Source organism: Sus scrofa, chromosome 4, assembly GCF_054392235.1.
Source record: "Sus scrofa isolate SSC_HxYL_T2T_F1_AM1 chromosome 4, Sscrofa_HxYL_maternal_Yorkshire_Landrace_v2.0, whole genome shotgun sequence".
NCBI lineage: Eukaryota > Metazoa > Chordata > Mammalia > Artiodactyla > Suidae > Sus > Sus scrofa.
Genome location: NC_139386.1, coordinates 75,337,507 through 75,361,770, shown reverse-complemented (window position 1 = coordinate 75,361,770; position 24,264 = coordinate 75,337,507). Strand labels below are relative to the sequence as shown.

Sequence of the window (24,264 nt, the reverse complement as noted above, 5' to 3'; positions counted from 1 at the left end):
TCCTGCGTTGCTGTGGCTCTGGTGTAGGCTGGTGGCTACAGCTCCGATTCGACCCCTAGCCTGGGAACCTCCATATGCCATGGCAAGAAATGGCAAAAAGACAAAAAAACAAAAAACAAAAAAAACAAAAACCTCAACATAAACAGTCATAAATATACAGAACAGACAGGGAGTCATCAGAGGGCAGAAAGGTAAGAAGGGGATTGAGATAAACTCCCAGTTAAAAAGTGAGTGAGTCACGGGTAGCAAGGTAAACACAGAAAATACGGTCGACAATACTGTAACAGCTTCGCATGTGACAGTAACTGGACGTACTGTTAAGGTGGTCATTTTGTAAAGTATAAAAACATCAAATCACCATGTTATACACCTAAAACTCAGATCATGATGTATGTTAATTATAACTCATAAAAAATTAATAAAAAAGTCTTCAGCAAGGATGAGGCAGGTAGATGGGCAGGAGGAAGTATGTATTTCCAGAATCAATTAGTTAGAAAAAATATCTATTTTCAATAAATTTATTTTTTCTAATCTTCAGATAAATCTTTTCTATGAAATACATTATGATTATCTGTCTCACTGATTATTAAATGTTATATAAATAGTCAAATTTACTAAACGAAAAATTGGAGCCAATAACATCATAGAAAAGGAATCTCTGTGGCTTTCTATTATTGCCATGAATAGCAAGACATTATAACAGTTTAATCATGGAATTAATCAAAATTCCTTGTTAACACATTGAAGGCTTTCAATCAAATACATAACTTTGCTGAAACGAAGAAATATTTCCAGTATAAACCGGACGGAACTGATAAATTAGTGCTTTGCTCTCTTCAACATCAGATTCAAAATGATGGCTGTTTTTCCGAGCTGCAAGAATAAGAAAGTGTTAATTTTTAAAAAGACAGTATAAAGTTTTTGAAAGCTACTTGATAACAATTCTTCCTATAATCAGCATTAAGTAGGACAATACCAGCAAAAAAGGACAAAAGGTTTACAGAATTTTCCCCCAAATAAGGCAGCACCCAGGCTGCAGGAGTGACCTCCTGACAGCAGTCGTGCCTGCCCTACCCCATGTGACACTCACTGCTCCCCCACTTCTTTTTCTTTTTTTTTTTTTTTATTTGTCTGTCTTTTTTGTTGTTGTTTCTTTGTTTTTTAAGGGCCACACCCGAGGCACATGGATGTTCCCAGGGTAGGGGTTGAATCAGAGCTACAACTGCCAGCCAGTGCCACAACCACAGCAATGAGGGATCCATACTGCATCTGTGACCTACACCACAGCTCACGTCAATGCCGAATCTGTAACCCACTGAGCGCGGCCAGGGATCAAATTTGCATCCTCAGGGATACTAGTCAGGTTCATTACCGCTGAGCCACAATGGGAACTCCTCACTGCCCCTTTCATTCAAACAGCTACTAAGCGCCTACTGTGTGCAAGGCTGAGCAGGGCCTGGGGATGGAAACATCCACAAGGCAAGGTCCTGACGCTCAGGGAGTCGAGTCTAGTACCACACAGAATTGGCTGCTGCCACGTTTTTATAGACTAAGCTCAAGGAGATGCTTTAGGAGAAAAGAGGAGGGAGAAACTAGCAAAGCTGAGGCAGGGGGAGAAGTGAGACACTTCGCACAGAAAAGGCAGAAATTGGAAATACAAAGAGGCACAAAGAAGTCAGTGCGGCTGAAGGTTTGGATATGGGCGGGGGAGGGCACAGACCTTGCCCTAAAGTCAAAACGAAGTCAAAACAGACCTTTGCAGCATTTTAGAAAGAGATACTGGGAGATGAAGACTGTTTAGCCTTGACCCGAGATAACAGTGCAGAGTTTGCTATGTCCACTGCTGTCCTCGTTTACTACTACACACGCACCATGAAAATGTTTCTTGGGACTAAAATTGCACACAGGAGAATTTCTTTTTTTTAATATGAGGGTTTTGTCATGAAATTATCCATTCAATTGAGCACAATTCTAAACCACAGTGAACTCAGGAGGAAGAACTTTACCGCAGGTGTGGGCAGAAGGGTTGATAAAACCCTAGGGACAGCTTGGAGGGAAGACGCTGACAAGGTGCTTGCGGAGGCTTCATGCGGCCACGCTCTGCCTCAGTGACATCCCATCCGCTGCGAGCTGTGCCTGGAGCTAGGCCTCAACTCGACTACAACTTAAGCATCTAGAGCCAAATTCTCAGTTTACCCACAAACATAACATGGCATGAATACATCTGTGTTTTCATCACGAACAAGCAGGCAAAGCATATTAACTTTCTCCAATGTGCCAATACCTACAGAGAGACAGCCTGAAAATCACAGACTGATGAATGTATATTCAACTTATATATACATAAGTTGTCTTGTAAAAGTAAGAACTAATTCTCAGAGAATGTTATAATTAAAGCATTATTCCTAGAGTTTCCACTGTGGTGCAACAGGATCAGTGGCATTTTGGGAGTGCTGGGACACAGGTTCGATCCCCAGCCCAGCACAGTGGGTTAAAGATCTGGCACTGCTGCAGCTGTGGCCTATGTGGAGCTTGTGGCTCAGATCTGATCCCTGGCCTGGGAACTCCACATGCCGCAGAGAGGCCAAAAAAGAAAAAAAGGGGGAAAAAACAAAAATATTATTCCTAAAAAGAGTAACAGAAGAGAAAAAAAAAAATTTCAAGATAGGGAGGAAAAAACCCAATCTTTACGCTGTTGTTCAAGAATTCAGCCCACCTTAAAGTGTACAATCCTGTTAACTGAAACAATCATCCTGGTTTGACCTGAATGACTAATACCCCAATACTGGGGCTTTCACGTGAATTAATTTTTTTTAATTAAATCTACAGAACATTTATAGAGCAAAAAGAGTACCCGGAAGTTCAAACAAGGGCAATCTGCTTCAAAACCACACTGTTGTGATAACAGAGTGATAAAATTACCTTCAGACACAAAGAACTCTGCTAAATAAAATGCAGCCTTCACAGCGTTAGGTGCGTGGGAAATGCCCTTTAGTGTCCCCCACTCATAAGGCGCTTTCTCTGGATGCCACTGGACGCCATACACTGGATGCTGGTATCCTGCACAAGCAACACAGACTGCTAAGTATTAAGTAGCAAGAATGGTTTAAGATGTTACAATTAAATTATGTTTTACACCCCTTGTAAAGCATTACTTTCTTTTTTTTTTTTTTTTTTTTTTTTTGTCTTTTTGCTATCTCTTGGGCCGCTCCCGCGGCATATGGAGGTTCCCAGGCTAGGGGTCCAATCGGAGCTGTAGCCACCAGCCTACGCCAGAGCCACAGCAACACGGGATCCGAGCCGCGTCTGCAGCCTACACCACAGCTCACGGCAACGCCGGATCGTTAACCCACTGAGCAAGGGCAGGGATCGAACCCGCAACCTCATGGTTCTTAGTCGGATTCGTTAACCACTGCGCCACGACGGGAACTCCAGCATTACTTTCTAACACACAATCTTAGACAAAGTAAAACTGTGCACATTCAGACACAAAGAATTTCAGTTCACAGACAACAAGAAAGTTCACAGTACAATATTTCACTGACTTTCCACCTGTTATGATTTGAAATATGATTCATTTCACTAGGTGATCAGAGTAGAGAAACAACTGAGCCTTTGAATATATTCCTGTTCAAGTCAAGTGCATATCTGATTCGGCCTACACTACAGCTCACAGCAACACCGGACCCTTAACCCACTGAACGGGGCCAGGGATCAAATCTGCATCCTCATGGATGTTAGTCAGATTCATTTCCACTGAGGCACAATGGGAACTCCTGGTGTCCTTTTATGTAAGCCAGTCTGTCTCAGCCTACACTGTGTTTCTCTGTTAGCTGGTGGAATGGTTCATGGCTTCATGGTGCCAATTTTCAAATAGTTTTTAAAAGTTTAAATTTGGTATAAAAGATTTTTGTTTATGTTGTTCACTTATTTTTAGAATTCTTAAGTGTCTTTATATATAAAAATGATATGGGAGTTTCCGTCGTGGCGCAGTGGTTAACAAATCCGACTAGGAACCATGAGGTTGTGGGTTCGGTCCCTGCCCTTGCTCAGTGGTTAACAATCCGGCGTTGCCATGAGCTGTGGTGTAGGCTGCAGACACGGCTCGGATCCCACGTTGCTGTGGCTCTGGCGTAGGCCGGTGGCTACAGCTCCGATTGGACCCCTAGCCTGGGAACCTCCATATGCCGCTGGAGCGGCCCAAGAAATAGCAAAAAAAGACAAAAAAATAAAAATGATATGATTCCTAGGATTTATTCCAAAAAATAATCTGGTATGGGGAGAGAGTAGATAAGAAACAAAAATGGCCACATAAATATAACAGTTGTTGAAGCTTAGATATAGGTACCTGCCGGTTCATTACATTATTCTGTCTACTTCTAAATGTTTTTAAAATTCCATAATTTTTTAGCCACGCTCACAGCATGCAGGAGTTCCTGGTCCATGGATCGAATTCCCGTCACAGCAGCAATCAGACCCACAGCAGTGACAACCTGGATCTGCTAGGCCACCAGGAACTCCTAAAACTATGTAATTTTTTTTACATACCTTCTGAGAAATTTATACATTCATCTCTTTTCTTCTTCACATACACCTTTCCCCATTTTAGCTGAAAAGAATCCTCCCACTATTATTTTTGCTTTGAAACTACAACCCTGACTACTGTGGGAAGATACTTAGAGAAATGAATTATCTGAAAGCAGAGAGACCTAGGGAAAAGGGCACTGTCTTCTCACACCCCACAAGACTCTGCTAAGAGAGATGGTGTCACCAGGAGGAAACCTACTCCACCCGAGCCTTCTTCAGGCTGGAGAGCCCAAGAAGAAAGAACCTACCAGCAAGCAGCTCCGGGCCCTCTCCCTATGTCCTTGTGACATAATCCTCTCTTCCTCTGTCTGCGTCCACATGTGACGCTATCAGGAGGAAACCCACGGGCTGGATGACTAGGAAATTAACCACTCCACACAGGTAACTGAAAGGCAGATCTTCTTATAGATTTCTTTGAGATATGAAAAGTATTATTTAGGATATGAAACACCCTAAGTGATAAACTGTAACAAGGATTTTCCAGATAGGCAGATAAATAGACAGACAGACTGATGGATGGATAAACAGAGAGATACACGCCGACATTTAGAAACAAGTGAGATTTACTCTTCTTCTGTAAATGACATTACTATAAGATCTGTGCAGGTTCCTGACAACTGCAGGAATCATGTCCTGACTCACGAATTTAAAACAAAAGTAGAATAGACATGGAATATGCAAATAAAGAGAATCACAAATGTTTCTATCAGGTGTCGAGAATTTTCAGAAAATTTTCAAATGAGCCCGGTATGATGACATAGCCAGGAACAGACCAACATGGGATCTTATTTCCTAATTTCCAAGCAATACTCTTTCATTTAAATAGTCACCCACTCCAGGTCTATTGAGATTTCCACAAAGTCCTGGAAACACAAAGAAAAATAAGACAAAGTTCCAGCTCTGATGAGCCCTCAGCCTAGGAGGAAAGATAGAACACAAACAAATGAGTGCAAAAAGAGACACTCCTAGGAGTTCCCTTGTGGTGCAGCAGTTTAGGGATCTGGCATTGTCACTGCAGTGGCTCAGGCCACTGCCGTGGTGTGTGTTCAATCCCTGGCCCAGGAACTTCTGCAAGCCATGGCCAGGGCCAAAAGGAAAAAAAAACAGAGATGTTCCTAGGTAGCACAATGTACAAGGATCACTGAAGATGCAGAGAGGAAGAGTAAGGGGTGGGGACATTCTCCAGGTGGCGACCACTGGACCAGCCTTAACGCTCACGAAGAGCTCAACGGTGGAAGAGAATGGGGAGCAAGAGAAGCTTTTCAGAGGAGAGGAAAAGACAGGGCAAGCAACGCTGCTGTGTGCTCTGTGGAGGCTGCATGCACAAAACAGGATGCACAGAACACAGGCCAGGGATGAAGGCAGGGGAGAGCGGGGAGCGAGCGACCTGGTAAAGCAGACTTCATCCCCCGAGTGCTGAGGAGACACTGAGGAGGTTTCTCCCGAGGCAACATGGATTTGGGATATGGGAAGCAGAAAGTGGCACGAGTCTTTCAGATGTGGAGACAAGGGCAGGAAGTCAAGGACAGCTCACATTGGATGATCTGATGAATGGCGATGCTATCAGCTGGAGCAAAAACGGCATGAAGGGAAACGGGGCTAAAGAGGCAAGTTCAGATGATAAATTCATTTCAGTGTGGGTTCCTCAACCTCCCCCAGATTCCCTGGGATGTTGTTTCTAGGCCTTCAGACATCTGACCTCCCGGGCCACACACGCGAACCAGCGACACAGGCAGTCTTTAAACGACATGAACCACTTCTACTTCATTCTAGGTGCTTCCACTCTCAGGCAGCACTAGCCAGTCTCACCAGCTCAAAGGCCACCTGTTTCTGCAAACTCTCACTCACCAGATTTCGCTTCCTTTTGCACTTGCGACTTTTTTGACTATGAACTGCTCGTTTTCTTTAAAACCTCAGAGTACATCAGTTTCTTAAAGTCTGGGATAAATGGAGATTCTTCCAGAGAGAATTATCGCTATTTTGTGTCTGCCAGGCTTGCTGAGGCACTGTCAGCCTGAGGTAACTGGAAACACAATCTGTGATTTGAGAGCTGTCAAACCCTCCCAGTTAGTACAATGCAGGCCACCAGGCCCACATGTCCTTCAGAAGGCTCTAGGCTTATTTATTTACCAGCCTCACTCCCTCAGTGCTAAGGTCCAGGAGGGCAATTCTCCCTGCAGTTCTGCAGGCAGGGTTCGTTGACGCTCTGGCCTTTTGGATCCTGCTCTGTGGGGTACCTCCAGGAAGGAGCCCCTTTGCTTGGTCTCAAGTTCTCCTGATTCAATACTAATGCTGGTTTAAATAATCCACGTAACTCTTGGAGTTTGGGCCTGAATACCCCTACTGTTACTGCATCAATATATTTAGAAGGATGTTTTCCTGGGTGTAAATCACACTTTTTGTTGTTGTCTAGAACAGGTATTTAATCTGCACTACTGCTAAAAATAGAGTCACTTTCTGCATTTACTCTCCCTTGCCTCTTTCCTTCTTTATCACCATCTTCTAGAAGGTGACCCAAAGAAACCACAACTGATCTGGAACATGGACAAAACATGTTTCCTGGCTCCTAACTCCCAACTTTAGTCCCCAAAGTAATACGGCTGTACTCAGAAGAGAACTATAAAACCACAATAAACATATAAAAATAATAATAAACATAAGGTATATGTGTGCAGTGATACATACCTTCCATTGTTGAAATAAACTCAATATTGCCATCTGTATTTGTAGTTAATACATTGAAAAACTTCTTTAAATTTTCATTCATTGTAAAATTCTACAGTATAAGAATAAATCAAAAATAAAAACATTTCATTTCTGCAATAAATCTAAATGCACAAATTCCTTTCTTTTTTTTTTTTTTTTTTTTTTTTTTTGGTCTTTTGTCCTTTTAGGGCTGCACCCGCGGCATATGGAGGTTCCCAGGCTAGGGGCTGAATCGGAGCTATAGCTGCCAGCCTACACCACAGCCACAGCAACACCAGATCCGAGCCACATTTGCAACCTACACCGGATCCTTAACCCACTAAGCGAGGCCAGGGATCAAACCCGCAACCTCATGGTTCCTAGTTGGATTTGTTTCTGGTGCGCCACGATGGGAACTCCTAAATGCATAAATTGCATTGCATAACTAACGTGATACCTTCATAGAGAGGCTCCACTTGTGGTAATTTGCAGTCAGAGGTTCTATTGCCAATGACAGCAACAAGTCAGCAGGAAAATTCTGAAACATTCTGCTATGCAATGTACCTGAAATAATTTAAGCACAGAAAAAATAAAATCCACTGAAGTCACTGATCGACAGCCAGAGAGAGACCATTGCTAAGACATAATCAAGATGACTAAATAATAAGCAAACACATCGTTTCTACAGAAGTATTCCAGTCAAGCAGAAAAGAAGGTTAACACACAAATTCAAATACATTCCATACTTCAGTGCTTTTGTCCTAGAATTGTAACATGAATAACTAAAATCCTTTGGATATGATAATTAGCAGGCTAACCAGAGTAAGCAGAGAATTTTAACTTGAGTTATCTAAACAGGACTGAAAACCAGGTAAAATTTTCCACATGTGTATATAATTGTTCTCTCAGGAAAGGATCCAGAACTTTCAACATATTTTCAAAGGTACTTGAGACTTAAAAGGTTAAAAATACCAACAATGTAGGGAAAAAACAAAAACAAAAAAACACATTAAACAGGCAAAGAAATTTCTCCTCAGTAAATAGACCAAAAAAAAAAAAAGCAATTTATTTCACCGAAGGCTCTGGAGTCTGACAGAGACTCATATATCTGCAAAAGGATAAGAAAATCCTGATGGGGGGGTTCCCATTATCAGAAAGAAATCTGACTAGTATCCATGAGGATGCAGGTTCGATCCCTGGCTTTTGCTGAGCAGGTCAGGGATCCAGCATTGCCATGAGCTATGGTGTAGGTTGCAGACATGGCTTGGATCCCTAGTTGCACAGGCTGGCAGCTGTAGCTCTGATTCAACCCCTAGCCTGGGAACTTCGATATGCTGTGGCTGTGGCCCTTAAAAAAAAAGAAAGAAAAAGAAAGAGAAAATCCTGATGGTATTGAAGTCCCTGAAGCCAGCTGTTCCTGAATGAGCCAGTGCCCCAGATAATAAAAACCCACTGATATCTCACTGCAGTGAATTTCATTCCTTTTTTGTATAAATTGGCTTTTAAACCACATACAACCAAAAGAGACTGACCTACATCATATACTTCCCACGGGGTTCTAGCAGTACCTGAGGTATGTTGAGAAAGAGCTTTAAAAGGTACAGAGAGCACGTTATAGGTTCTATGTATAATAACTACTACTTTCTATCCAAAATCCTTATGAGAACAGGAAAGGTTGGTAGCATTCAATTCTGAGGATGCAGAGATAAAGTAATCTAAAAAAAAAAGAAATTATTATCTACCTATACAGAGTGGATGTTAAAGATGGTCTGGCCCTTGTCCTGGGCTCCTGACGGGGAGCTTTCAAAGCTCCTGGAATTTCCTGGGGGATAGGTGTGTCTTTGTAATGCTAATAAGGTGACACAAGGTGGCCCATGGAGGGCTCGTTGGAGGAGGGTGGTCATTGAAAAAATAACCAGGAGATTAGACCAGGATGGACTCTTGGGCCAGCCTGATCTCTGAGGATGGGACAGGGACTGGAGACTGAGTTCAATACCAGGGCCAATGATGCAGCAATCGATCACGCCTTCACAATGAAGCCCCAGTAGAAACTCTGAGCACAGAAGCTCAGGGGAGCTCTCCGGTGGGGGAACACAGTGGTGTGTCAGGAGGGTGACGTGGCCTGACGCAGGGAGAGGGCACAGAAGTCCTGCATTCCCTCCAGGCCTCCTTCCGTGTGCACCCTTTACAGTAAAACTGTTGCTGCCAACCCAGCACTGCCCTGGAGTTCTGTCAGTCATTCCAGTGAATTCTTAAACCTGAAGAGGATTTCGGAATCCCCAAATTCATGGCCAGCTGAGCAGGAGTGTGGGTGGCCCTGGGTGCATGGCTGGTATCTGACATAAGGGCAGTCAAGTCAGGAAGATGAACTTTTCCTGGAGTCTCCACTCCAGGGGGTTAGTAGTGGAATGGAATTGTAGTTCTCCCCAGCTGGGGTCAAAACCCAGTACACGGCCAAGGGAAAATGTTGACTGTAACAACAAGAGCTGACATTTAGGAGAATTATATCTAAAGTGCTTAGCACAGAACCTGACATTATCTTATTTAACCCTCACAAAAAAACCCTAACAGGTAAATGCTTTCACAAATCATGAAATTAAAGCTGAGAGAGGTTAAATGGTTCCCTCTCAAGGCAGAACTGACAAAGCTAGGACTCAAAACCACGTCTGCTTTTAGAGATTTTAGTCAAGCACGGTCCTGATGTCACTAGAGGCAATAAGTTATCAACATTCAGAATTCCTTAAGCTGACCTCATAACTCAGTACAAAAACTGATCATTCACATCTTCAGCCTGTGTAAATAACTTAAAAATTAATAAATGTTACAAACATTTTTGACTTTAATATCTGCGACTTGCTAATCCAGTTAATATTTTTTAAAGGATCAAAAGAGAATAGTTACCTTTAGTGAAGTTCAGCGGCATTTTAATTCCAATGGTATTTGTGAGCGTTAGTAAACTCTCTCCACTGACCAGATACGTGAGCTCTTCAAACCCAAGGCATGTGCCCCACACAGGAAAATAGTCTCCAGCGCCAAAACTCTTTGCAGAGTAAAAAGAAAACCAAGCTTATTCGAACTTCTGAAAATAAAAACTATACAGTCGGTTTGTCATCATGATTTCAGGCACCTGAGTTATACGTGGATTTCTAAGGCATCTTCCAGGATCACTAACAGCAGGTTATCACTTACTAGTTCAGGTTTACTCAACCAAACTCTGAACTCAGTTGTGTTGGGAAAGATAAAGACCTCTGCCAGTCAACTAGCAAACAACACACAGAATGCTCGGGGACCATAAATACCAAAGATGAGTCTAGACAAATGCCTATTTATACATTTTCTACAAATCTTGTTGCTTTAAATGACTGTTTGATTTTGAACATACTCTGAAGCCTTTCCTCCATTACCTCAGAATTTATAGCAATCACAGCATTATCACACCTTCAGCTAATCAGATTTAAATCAAGTGAAAGCCAGGATCTGGAAGGAATAGTTGGTAAGCAAAAGCAAAATAAATTTTCACTGAGTAGAAACTGTTGACTAAAAAAGTCAAAAGTACTGGGTTTCTTCTGAGGGAATTCACAACCAGTGTGACTAGAAAAATGTATTCAGTGACTAAGTTTTATGATTAACAAAACTTAAACCTAAATGTGTTGATAGTTACAAAAACGGGTTTTGTAACTTTTCTAAAAGCAGTGGTTTCCTTGCATGGGACTGTAAAATATAAACAAGTCACTCATTTTAAATGAGGAAATTGTTAGGGAATCTTTTCCTGTTCCTCAATGAGAAAAATAAAGAATTACATTAATTCCTATACATTAATTCCTATCCCAAGAGAGGATTTTAACATTTTACATACAAGTCTGAAAAAATTTATTTTTAGAAGTTAGAACTGCAAACATTAAGTTGAAGGTTCACACTGCATTCGCTTACAATAAATGTAAAAGAGGGCTGAACTGTTCTGTCTCCATATGTACCAAATTTAATTTCCTGACTAAATATAAAATCCCCACTTGCTGGGTACACACCTTTTATCTGCTGTGATCTGCAGAGCAAAGGACAGGGTGGGATGGAACAATCTAACAGAAATCACTTCCTAGGGCTTCTTCATGAGGGTTTGCGGACCCCAGTGGCTACAGCTAAATGGAAGTTCAAGGTTGCTAAGCTTTTTTCTTTGCTTTGAAATTTTCAAGTAGCTAATTACATTTTTTAAAAAATAGGCCTTTGGGAGTTCCTGTCGTGGCGCAGTGGTTAACGAATCTGACTAGGAACCATGAGGTTGCGGGTTCGATCCCTGCCCTTGCTCAGTGGGTTAAGGTTGCTGTGAGCTGTGTGTGGATCCCGCGTTGCTGTGGCTCTGGCATAGGCCGGCGGCTACAGCTCCGATTAGACCCCTAGCCTGGGAACCTCCATATGCCATGGGATCGGCCTAGAAAAGGCAAAAAGACAAAAAAAGAAAAAAGAAAAATAGGCCTTTGGATCTTATAGGTTAGGTGGCTCCTTTTTGTTGTTGTTGTTCATATATATGCTTCCCAAATGCATTCTATATCAATCACATTAAAAAATTTCAATTTTGTTCACTAGCTTCTCCCCCCAAAATACCCACTCAACATGTACTAACGACACAGAGCCTTACAACATGAAGTGCAGAACGCCTAAAGGGTGTCAGAACCAAGCAACCTGATTAGACAGGAAGAGCTAAGCTCAAGGCATTTATAACCCCCTTAATGGCTCAGATGCTGCCACATCACAAAGTCAGAGCTAACTATATATTCGAGCATTTTTGCAACAAAATACTCTACAAGCTGAGAGGAAGAAGGATGCCACTCTAGTAGCTGGGGTAGAGGGTACCTCCACAGAAGAGCTGCAGCCCCCCTTGGCTCTGAAAAGCTGACTAAGTCACCAATCAGGGACGGAGCAGAAACAAACTGACTAAGCAGATTTAAAAGTAGGAGGACAGAGAGCCTGTGCGGGAAATACCAGCCTGGCTGCAATTAGGTGCACAAGCCAAGTCTGTAAAAGGTGGGCTGTGGACAAAGTCTGTGTTTTGACCCAAAGACTATAAAAGGTTATAGGTTTTTAAGCCAAGGCATTAAAAGTTTTCAAACAAGCATCTCGTTTGCTAAAACAGTTTCTTAGGAAAATATTTAAGGTTGGGGGGAAACAGGAGGGCTAGCAAGATTAATTAGAAAATGGCTGTAAATAGTTAAGGAGAGAAACAGCCAGGGTCGAACTAGGTGCAAAGGCAGGCACAGCCCGAGAAAAGGAGGTGAGGGGCTGTGCAAGCCCTGCATGTGGAGGCTCAGGGGCTAAGGAACCTGTGAAGGAAACAGCACTGAGTGAGTTGGGGACCAAGAGCAGCTTTCGGGGAGATGATAACTGACATCACACGAACAATGCCCAGTACAGAGTGAAGTCAGCTTGCTCGGCCACCATGAGGGCTTGGTCCCCATTCACGTGCCCAGACAGAGAGGGCTGGTCAGCAGGGCAATTGCAGATTCCCCACAAGCCCAGATTAAATGGAACGCAGAGTTGACAGGAAAGAGCTGCCACTGGTACTGCAGAACAGGCACCTCAAAAGTTAAAGGGGTGACAAGGCCCAGGTAACTGCGAAGAAAGTATTACTACCATGTCCTTAAAAAAAGAATTACCCTCCTGGAAAATTACAAAAACTCACCTGGAATAATAAGAACCGATACTTACCTGTATGGCCAACGTGTAAAATATTTTGGCCACGTGGGCGTAACCGGACTTCTTGATGTTAACACTTCCTCCAGGGAAAAGGATCCTGAAACATCAAATGGGGTGCATTTCAACCTCTCCCTCCCCAGAAAATAAACAACCTTTTTATGTTAAAACAATTTTTCCTTATTACTAAGCAGCAAGATCATTACAGAAAATGAGATAAGCAAAGGAAAATATAAAATACTTACAATCTCACTCATTTGTAAACTACCAGAGTTAACAATGCATTTGTGCATATTCTACCAAGCTTCCTGGATAAAAAAGCTTATTTTTTAACTAAAATATAGATAAATTAAAGTAAAATAAATGGAGGGAGGGAAGAAGAGTACACAGAGCTAGCAATCAGGTAGAAATAAAACTCCAAGTATAGCCAGGTTTAAATTAGAGTGGTCAGAGATGCCAGAATCAATCCAGGTCCATAATCATGAGTCAGTCTTAATAAAAAATCATAAACATTTTTTAGCCATAAAGAAGAAACTAGTCATAAAAATATAGTAGGCTAAAATCAAATATCCATGAAAATGAAATGTATTATTATCATCCTGAGATCTCTTCAGAAATAAGCATGGTATTAGAAAATTGTGAAAAAGAACACAATTACAATTCTAAAAAAAAGTCGAGGAGGAAAAAAAGGGGAGAGTCACAAACATTTGACTTTATTTTACTCTAGCCATAAAGGAGAGAGATAGTTGCTGGGCTAGGGGCTGAATCAGAGCTGCAGCTGGGACCTACGCCACAGCCACAGCAACAACGGATCTGAGAGGCATCTGGAATCTAACTAGACTGTAGCAAGGCCAGATCCTTAACCCACCGAGTGAGGCCAGGGATGGAACCACACCCTCATGGAAACTATGCCAGGTTCTTAACCTCCTGCCTGAGCCAAACGACAACTCCAAAATATTTATGTTTTTATATCAACTTTTTAAATTAACTCTAAATTTTCAAAATTACTACAGGACTTAAAGTAACTAAGGATATTCAAAAGAGATGACAAAAGTTGGAGTACATATTTAAAATTTTGAAAATAATTAAATGTGAATTTGAGATTTGTGAAACAGCACTTTTGAGACTGCTGTTCATTCAAGAATAGGTATTAGCCTAGAGAGACAGATGGCTAATTGTTGCTGTTAGTAAGATCATGATCTAGTAGGAAATTTATAAATTAGAAGGCAGAACATCTGTCACAAAACCAAGCAGAACAGTTAAAAGGGCTTAATGAAGACTCATGAGCAGTCTTCCCATTTTATCACCAGTATTTAAAAAGCTGCCTCTGAACAAACCTGGTATGTTTAACCCCAAAGTCCTTTCAAAAAGTAAAACCTGTTGCTCCCAGCTGACAAATTCCTTCAAGGCAAGGTTCTGCCTTTTCACCTCTGTGCCACCCCCCACCCCACCCCCACACACACGTGTATGGGGTCCACTGCGTAACAGGGCTCAAAAAAGATGTTTCTGAAGTGCCAAACACTGCTCATAGTCTGCTGTCTATTTTTACATTTTTGAGATTCTATCACATAGTCTATCCTGGACTTATTTATCTTCATCTGTGCCAAAGTACACTGCACGTAACAGGCACTGTAAATGTTTCACTAAATTGCAATAATTTTACAGTAAATATTTACTGAGCCAAACTGAGCTGAATGCAAATGACTGAACACAGTTTTAAAAAAAAAAAAAGAAAGAAAGAAATGAACAGTTTTTAAAAGTAAAAAAAAAAAAAAAAAAAAGCTCTATTTATAAAAGCTTCACGGTAAAATAAGACTCCCTCCACCTCACTCCTAATCAGAAGTAACCACTGTTAAAATTTATTGTGCTACCCTGATAGATAGATGTGCTATATCTCCTCACCCCAATTCCCAAAACAAAAGCAAATGGCAGCATATACTATACACATCACTACCTGCTTTGCTTGTTTTCTGTAATACTACACTGTTCACGTAACAACAGGGATTTATAACAGCATCTAGGTATCCTCATTTTCAACCTGTGCATAATATACTATTATATGCATATAGCCTAATTTTTTACCCAATTCCCACTAATAGACTGCTGCTCCGGTTCTGATCGGGGGTACTTTAAATAATAGCAGAATGCATATGTTTGGACCTAGATCTTCACATAAGGGGGGGATTATGTTTGCAAAATAAAATTCCTTCTGAAGGATTTCCTAGGTCATACAGTACACACATTTTTAATTTCAAAAGATACTGTCAAACGCCCTCCAAAGACTTTCTAACTTAGACCCTGATGGAAGAAGTTTTCACATACTGACGTATGGGGAAGTCACCTGGCTTATACATGATTTGGATTGAACTTTATGCTAACTAAACAGCGTGACAAACATGTACTGTATGTCTGCTTTAACCAGATGTTTAAGAAAAGAATGCTTTACCCAGAAGTTACAAAAAGGCCTCCTGGACGATAGGGATAAATGTCCCCCTTCATCTCACACCCAGGTTAGCAGTCCTTCAAACATAAGGCTCCCTTCCCAGTCACCAAGGTCACACAGGCTCACTGTACACAGGCTAGGCTGTCAGAAATCCTGAAGGAATGTACCACTGTCATGTTTGATGCACATGCCTTGTTCTGTTAGGTTATAAAAACCGGGTTTTTCCAGAGCACTTTATTCCCTGTTGGAGACTACATGCCTGGCCTATAGTCCTCAGTTTGGTTCCAATAAAACTCTCTTCTATTCCTTAGCATAGATTGCTCATTGATTATCTGCATCAACAGGTCCCATAAATAAAGTATAAGAACGCTGTTTCCTTACACCCTCACCAAAAGAGCACTAGCAAACGTTCTGCTCTTGGCCAACCTGATGTTTTTAAATTGCTATAATTAGCTTTCCTCTAATTATGAGTAATGCTGAACATTTCTTTATGAGTTTTTTGTTTGTTTTTTTCTGTGAGCGAAGCAGTCATATCTTTTATGATGAACTAGGGGATAGAAAACTTTTTTCTAAGTTCTATCTCAAAGTACTTTCTGAAAGAACCAATTAACATCCTCAGTCTTAAGACTTATAAATCCCTTAAGCAAGCAGTATGCCATGGCATCAAAAGTGGCTTCAAAGCATGTAAGACAAGCATTAAAAGAATAAATTATTATGTCACACATTAAAAACAAATTTATGTTGTCCTCTGTGGAATAACATTTGTTTTTTTAACCTGTCTTCTCTCTGTAGGACTTCTGCATCTCTTAACAAAAAGAATCCTATAAAAAGAACTCAGAAACTCATGCTGCACCACTGTAAGATAGTTACATAGAAACAGGTAGGATATTTATATATACTTTCATAATCACTTAGATCTCATACACTGTATTATACCAATGCTGGCAACTTACCCATTAATGGACTGGAAAAGCTTTTGATACTCTTCATCTTTAAGATCAACCCTGAAAATAATAAAATACAGTTACAAAAGATCCATTTCCAAAACTTTAAAAAAAAAAAAGCCAGGAGTTCCCGTCGTGGCGCAGTGGTTAACCATCCGACTAGGAACCATGAGGTTGCGGGTTCGGTCCCTGCCCTTGCTCAGTGGGTTAACGATCTGGCGTTGCCGTGAGCTGTGGTGTAGGTCACAGACACGGCTCGGATCCCGCATTGCTGTGGCTCTGGCGTAGGCTGGTGTCTGCAGCTCCGATTGGACCCCTAGCCTGGGAACTTCCATATGCCGCGGGAGCGGCCCAAGAAATAGCAAAAAGACAAAAAAAAAAAAAACAGCCAGCCCCTACTTGAAGTCACATTAATTCTTAAAAGTCAGATGAAAATAATTCTTAAATATTGAACGATATCACCTGCCTTCCTGGAGGCATTTTTTCAAACTACATGAAAGATCCATGATTATATCCTTGTTCTGCCAATCAGAAAAGTAAATATGTCTTCTTCTGGTCTAATGCAGTTTAACATTGTAAGGTATGTGTTCATACGCAAAACATTAAAGACCATGAGATTAAGGCACCAGTAACTTCTCTGCTAGCCAAGCACTCTCCAAAAAAAAAGGTTAAGGATGGGTAAGGACATTCAGTAGTTTTAAGTAAAGACTAAATAAGAGATTTATTAACATGTCTATCTTAACTACGGGCACCTTTGGTAAATAAAAGCAGTACATATAAATCCCTGCCTCATCCCACCCCTACCACCAAATGCAAAGGTCTCAGAGCCGCTGTATTCAGGAGTCAGAGGAGCTCAGATGTGGGTACAGAACACATGCGGATCCCTCCAGCTGGGCCTCATCTGCCCAGGTAATTGTTCTGAAGCTGCTTCATCAAATATCTAATAAGAGTGTCCTAACCATCACCATGTTATGGACAGTATTATTCCCTCCCCAAGATAACCCATGGGGTTAGTCCATGACAACTGGCTACAACCTTCAATTACGTCACAGTAAGATGGTTACTTTTTTAAAAGTTTGACAAAAAAAAAAAAGGGGGGGGGGGAAGCACCATATTTATGAACTCCTCTAAGAACTTTTCTACTTTTAGCAGTCTTCTAGTTGTATAAGAGAATAAGAGGGCATAACGCCTTCTCAACCTGCCATAAAAGAAGTAGGCTTATGGTCAAGTATCAACTACAGTCCATTTCTGCCCCAAGAAACAGTTCCCTAGAACTGCCTCTCTCAGGCATTAAAACACTTCTTCCATTATTAAGTAGACACCCATGATGCCCAGAACGGGGCTGTGCTTTGCCAGCAAACGCCTGTGGGCTTTCCCCAAAACCCAACTGAGCTTTGTGTTCAGTACATAATAGCCCTCCTTGTGGCAGAGAGCCTCGGGGCAGTGGGCTTACACTGTCCTAAATGGAGGAGAAATGGTGGGTGGCCCTGACATGGCAAGTGATAGGGAGATAAAATGGGAGCTCCAGGACTCTGCCAGTTCAATCTCCCCAGATTGTGCCAACAAAGAGGGAACCAGTCGGGACCCAGAATCTTCTCGGTGGATATTTAAACCAGGATGGGTAACCACCACCATCAGGAACCAGAATGGATTTGGATCCCTCAGTGCACTCCACGGACCCCTCCCAGCTAGCCCGGCAGGCTGGTTCCAGTCATCTCAGTCATTCTAAGGGTGCCCACAGTGTCCATGACTGAATTTTTAGGCCCTGCTTATCAATGTTAAAGGGCTTAACAGATGGGGATGGGGCAGGGGGAATGTTATAAACAAGTGCTTTAGACACCTTGCAGGGAAAACAGGCCAGGTCACATTCTTTGAACACAGATGGTATTTGCATATTGTCAGACTGTCCTGAAACAAAAGACCTTTTCAATAGGTTCTCTTTAAAAGAACAGCTTACGGATCCCGCGTTGCTGTGGCTCTGGTGTAGGCTGGTGGCTACAGCTCCGGTTGGACCCCTAGACTGGGAACCTCCATGTGCCACGGGAGCGGCCCAAGAAATGGCATAAAGACAAACAAAAAAAATAAATAAATAAAAGAACAGCTTAAGTCTGGTCATGATGATAAGTGACATCAGCAGTGTGAAAAGGAGGGACAGGTACTGTTGCCAGCGGAGAGCACTTGACCCATTAAAAAAATTAGCTGCAGCTGTTTAAAAAAAAAAAGCCAGTAATTCAGACTTTTATGAAGTCTTTCAATGTGTAAATGTTTTTTAAACACTGTGTGAATGAAACACATTTTTAAACCTAAAGGAGCCTGAGGACCACCCCACCCCACCTCCCAGGAGGAGGACTCTGAAGGTTCCAGGAGCCCCACAGCACCAGGTACCTGAAGGAGAAGGCAGCAGCGAGGAGGAGGAGCCTAAAGACAAACATCTTCACCTGCTCCAGGATTTTGCCTCAGTCTCCCAGCCTCCTCCTCCCTCCTGAGCTGCAGAAGTTGGCCCTCAGCATCCACAATTCAGAAATGAACCCACCGTTATCAGTGTGCTCACCTGTCTCATTCTCCACGTAATCCTATGCACGTTACTCTGGGAACTTGGCTGCCATGTATTACATTGTTTTTATAGGATCATATGATTCTCATTGTGAGCAATATAGCTTAAAATGAACTTTGAGAACCCAACCTAGAAATTAACCTGTATGCTGACAGTCACGTTTTCAGCATCTAAGTCATAAATACCAGTATTCTGAAAGTCATCTGTTTCAAAACTTCCCTAGTTTCAAAACTTCTGTCATTCTTGTCTATTCCTCCCTGCGCCCTTTCATTCCATCAGTCATCAAGTCTTTGATTTTGTTTAAGAACACTTACCTATCTATCCTACAACCACTGCTCTAAGCCAAGCCCTCATCACCTGGCCTACTCACACCTAGCAACAGTCTCTGAACCAGTCTACCTGCCTTTTTTGGGGGGTCTTTTTTTTTTTTTTTTTTTTTTGCCATTTCTAGGGCCGCTCCCATGGCATATGGAGGTTCCCAGGCTAGGGGTCAAATCAGAGCTGCACCTGCCAGCCTACACCACAGCCACAGCAACGCGGGATCCGAGCCGAGTCTGCAACCTACACCACAGCCCATGACAATGCCGGATCATTAACCCACTGAGCAAGTGCAGGGATCGAACCCGAAACCTCATGGTTCCTAGTCGGATTCGTTAACCACTGCGCCATGACAGGAACTCCCCTTGTTACAATTTTTTAGTGTGAAATTATTTACAAAAACAGGAGTTCCCATTGTGGCTCAGTGGTCATGAACCTAACTGGTATCCATGAGGATGTGCGTTGTTAAGGCTCCCGCATTGCCGAGAGCTGTGGTGTAGGTCACAGATGTGGCTTGGATCTGGTGTTGCTGTTGCATAGGCCAGCAGCCACAGCTCCGATTAGACCCCTAGCCTGGGAATTTCCGTATGCTGCAGGTGCGGCATCAAAACACACACACACACACACACACACGTGTATATATATTTACAAAAGCAGGCTGCCAGAGCAAATAGTTGTGTTTTGTGTATGTGTGTGAAATCACATATAATGGGTTAGACGAGGATGCTGGAAGACCCTAAAATACACTAATTTGGGGTGATAATACTAATACCTACAAGGTTTTCTTTGTTGGAAAAAACCTCAACTCTTTCCAAATCAAAATGACATGAAACATTCATTATCATGTCATGTCACAAGTACATGAATCATTTTATTGTTCCTAGGTCATTATACCACAAAGTGATGTAACTCCTTTAAAACTGCATTATCTGCAATATACACTGAAGCAACACTGATGTATTTGTCACTTCCAGACTTCTAACAGAGTTGAAAGTATTTTCAAAGTCCTCTTCTAGAACCCTCCTGATCCCTAAGCAGTTCCTTACCCTAGTGTTGGGGGGGAAGCTGGTGACGCTGCAGAGCCTTCACTTCCTCACTTTCATGATGTGTGATGAGGATCTCACCTTTTCTGGGCTGAAAGAAACCATCCTTTCATTCTCTGTCCAATATAAACGACACACCTCTAACGATATCACAGATACACACAGCTTCATACTTGGAACAACTTCATGAGAGACGGAGCATTAGACTTGTGGCAACAATCAGGTGCAACGTTACCGCATTTTGAGTGATACAATCATAGGAGAGAAGGCATTCGTTTTAGGGATAAAAGGTAATTTGAGAGATAAAACAGTAGTTGCAGTTTTTATTTTTCAGCGGAAGAAAGATCAAATCATACCTTATTGGTACAACTCTGGCACCGGCAGACTCCAGAAACTTTACATAGGATGCGGCAATATAGTATTTTCCCAGGGCTTTCATGTCCTTACCATGGCACCTTTGCATTAATACTCCTAAATTACCAAAAAAAAAAAAAAAAAAAAAAGCTTCAGTTTCAAGACACTTCCTTTTTTCCTGAACAGAAACTGAAACACATCACCCTGGAAATGTTACTACCTTACTCATTTAATTCGCAGAATCAAATAAGAAGTTTCTTCTGAAAGTACATCTACAGAGTCTGGAAAAGGAGGAGTGGAGCTGAGCTGAGTTTTAAGCAGCCTCCTGTCTTGCCTCATCGGGGAGGCCAAATAAGCCCCCAAAGTAGGTTTACAATAGCAACAGCCTCTTTCCCACAACCTGGAATCAATCACACAGTACAGATCCTTAAATCTAGGAGGCCTCTCCCTTCTCTCACACACCCAGAGGCACTTGGTTTCCGTGCCAACAAGGCAAAAGAGTGAAAATATCTTCTATCCATATCTCTCCAACATCATCAACACCAGCTTAATCCAAGCAACTAACATGTTGCCTCTCCACCCTCCAACCCCCGCCGGGGACTATTATAATGGCCCCTTAAATGGTCTCTTGCATCCTTTCTTAAACAGCTGCCTCCACCTCCAGCCAGTTCTACCATCATTCATTCATTCAGCATACATGACTTTCTCATACCAGGCACTGAAGTAGGTGCTGGGGACACCACCCTGCCTTGCAGGCTTTAATTCTAGTGTGTGGAAGGGAGAGGAGAGAGGACACACCAAAAACAAGATGGAAAGGTTAAACAGCAGTGTGGTTTAGTGCTGGTTGGCAAAGTGCTAAGGAGAAAAAGTAAGCAGAGGAAGAAGGGGTGTGTTTGGGGAAGGAGAGAGGGGGGTGTACAGGGGAGAAGAAATCTCTTAAACGTGGTGGCGGGCAAGTCCCCCGGAGAAGGCAGAACATGGCAGCTGAGGCAGGACTTCAGAGAGGTGGTGGAGCAAGCCAGAGGCAGTATTTACAGAAAGAAGGTTCCAGAGTGGGGGAAGGACATGTGCAAAGACCCTGAGTAGGTCTGCACCTGTCCCACTTTTCTCACCGTCCCAGGTGAGCCAGGGAGGAAGCAGCAGGAAGGGAGAATGGAGAAAGGGAACAAAGCAGCAGGGGGCACTCTCTGAGCACTTCAGAGGGTCCCTAAACTTTACAAACTCTACAGACCCTGGAGCCCCTCCTTTCCCCACCCTCCACCCCCGACCTTCTGGTCTGCCTCTTACCACCAAAATCTCAACCCCAGCACAGTACTGGCATCCAGTACGCAGCAACACATGCGTGTCTTGGGAGCGCCCCCCTGCCTGTATCACTCACTAGTTCTCCATTTGGGACCCTTTCGGTATCTCTCAGGGCCACCTGACATCAGTCACCTGCATTCCCAGTTGCTCACAATAACTGGCATCTATCAGGCACTAAATTAACACATGCCAAATGCCAAACTTTGCTCAGTAAGATTGCTTTTCTCTTCATGGAGAGGTAAGATCGCCTTTATTGAGGAAAATGCACTTTGGCAGGGGAAATATTAGGGAGTGTCACAGGAAATGGGGTGGTTACAGAGGAGGCAAGGATGAGATGCCACAAGGGAGAGTTGGCCTGGGACGTGTGGACGCAAGGTACCAGGAAGGAAAAAGGTACAGGAGAGTAGGGGAGTTCCCTCAACTTCGCATTGCCCCCTTCCCACACGTACTCACTTATCCCATCCTGGGACCAGAGCTCAGGCTGTATGCCCTGCCCCTCGAAATGCGACCCAACTCCACCCACTACTTTAAGGCTACCTCAAGACTTCTGTGGCTTGTCTGTGAATCCTTTGCACTCCTAACTCAATGCTCTGCACAAAGGCATTCAGTTAGCTCTTTTTGTCTCAACTGATTAGGGTAAACCAAAAGTTTACTCACTTGTTCTGGACTTGCTTCCTAAAAACCACTGCCTCTAGCAAAGGGAAAAGTCACCCCTCTTCAGCCCCCTCCCCCCGCACTCACAATCTCCAGCACACTACATAGGATTATATTTTGAGTTAACTTCCCCTTGGAGACTCTAGATACTATTTTAAATAGCTTATAAAATAAGGCATTCCAAGTTCCAAGTATTGATACATATCATGGCTCAGTGGAAACGAATCTGACTAGCATCCATGAGGACGCAGGATCGTTGATTCCTGGCCTTGCTCAGTGGGTTAAGAAGTGGTGTTGCTGTGAGCTGCGAAGCTTGGATCCCACGTTGCTGTGGCTGTGGTGTAGGCCAGCAGCTATAGCTCTGATTCAACCCCTAGCCTGGGAACTTCCATATGCCTCAGGTGTGATCCTAAAAAGACAACTGAAAAAAAAGAAAATTGGGCACTACCAATATACATGAAAAACTGCTCATCTAATTCCTATTTAGTTACAGAATATACTGTCTATCTTCGTGGGGAGGGAAGGAACAGTATGAAAGGCATAATACCACAGCTAAAATTAAACCAATCTTAATTGTCTGCACAAATTATTTTTGACAAATTTTAAGTTCGGGCTGATTTCCCTTGGGAGAAAGGCAAATTGAGTTTACTATCTTTCAAAAACATTTGTTTTTTGTTTTTGTTTTTTGGGGGGGTTAACATTGTGGGGCTTTTTAATCGGGTAAAATATACATGACATTAAATTTACCCTTTTACCCAAGCAGTGGCATTAAATACATTCATATAGTTGTGCAACCATCACCACCATCCACTTCCCGAACGTTCTCATCTTTCCCAACAGAAACTCTGTACCCATTAAACAACAGCTCGCCGTTTTCCCCTTCCCCAGGCCCTGATAACTACCATTCTACCGCCTATAAAAAACACCTGTTGAAAATAGACATGCTTCACTTTAACACCGAATAGAACTGACTAGGATCACACTAACCACTGCTGCCCTCCGCTGCTGAAGATAACAAAGACCAAGGTATATCATAATTGCTTGATTATTTAGTCAATTCGATTTTTATAATGCTTTGTTTCTTGAAATACGCCCTCAACCAGTGAAATTTAAATAAACATAATGCATGTACAGAATCTGTTTAATTAGTAGAAATCCCTGGCGAGGCACAAAGAAGAAAACAATCCACAGGATCTTCACAGCGCATCCTTCTCCCTTCCAAATTTAAGAGCCACATGTTTGAGGAAATCAATGCGGCTTTAATTAGCTGTATTTCAGCAAGACCCAAATGATGTCTTGGTTCTGGGGCTATACAGGACGGCGCACAGTCTAACCCTGAACACGGATGTTTCCCAGATGGGACGCACCTGCCGGAGCGCAGCAACTGGAAGCGCCCAGCGCCGCCCCCACCCCGCCCCGACCTCCCTGGCTCCGGCCGCCGCCTTACCTATGATGGGCTTCTTGGAGGTGCTGGCGCCAAGAGCAGACAGCCTGAGGCTCGTGGCCCCGCACAAGACCAGGCCCAGCACGCTCAGCAGGAGGCCTAGGCTCGCCATCGCGCTCGCTGACTCCCGCCGCCTTTCAAAGGCACTGCGGGCGGGCCGCCGAGCGCCGCAGCCGTGGCCTCCCGGCCGCTCCGGGGCGTCAGGCGGGGGTGGTGCGCCGCCGCGCGGACCTATGGGAAAGGCCGGCCCG

At 42.9% G+C, this 24,264-nt stretch overlaps 1 protein-coding gene across 4 annotated transcripts; it reads right to left on the bottom strand.

Annotated features, from left to right (window-relative positions):
* Positions 1–502: 502 nt before the first annotated feature.
* On the bottom strand, positions 503–24,225 carry GGH (gamma-glutamyl hydrolase). Of its 4 annotated transcripts, none has more exons than XR_014843750.1 (9): positions 24,017–24,225; positions 20,616–20,730; positions 16,354–16,404; positions 12,973–13,057; positions 10,174–10,312; positions 7,730–7,836; positions 4,312–7,363; positions 2,923–3,208; positions 503–873 (listed from the first exon to the last, which is right to left on the bottom strand). XR_014843750.1 is itself a non-coding variant. In XM_001926703.5 (9 exons), the coding sequence occupies exons 1-9, from the start codon at positions 24,123–24,125 to the stop codon at positions 752–754; spliced, it is 957 nt and encodes a 318-aa protein (XP_001926738.1). In that variant the 5' UTR covers positions 24,126–24,225; the 3' UTR covers positions 503–751. The 4 variants fall into 4 exon arrangements, 1 of the variants encoding a protein (XP_001926738.1); XR_014843751.1 differs by having other exon boundaries at positions 4,655–7,363; XM_001926703.5 differs by having other exon boundaries at positions 2,923–3,060; positions 7,273–7,363.
* Between the last annotated feature and the right edge of the window lie 39 nt (positions 24,226–24,264).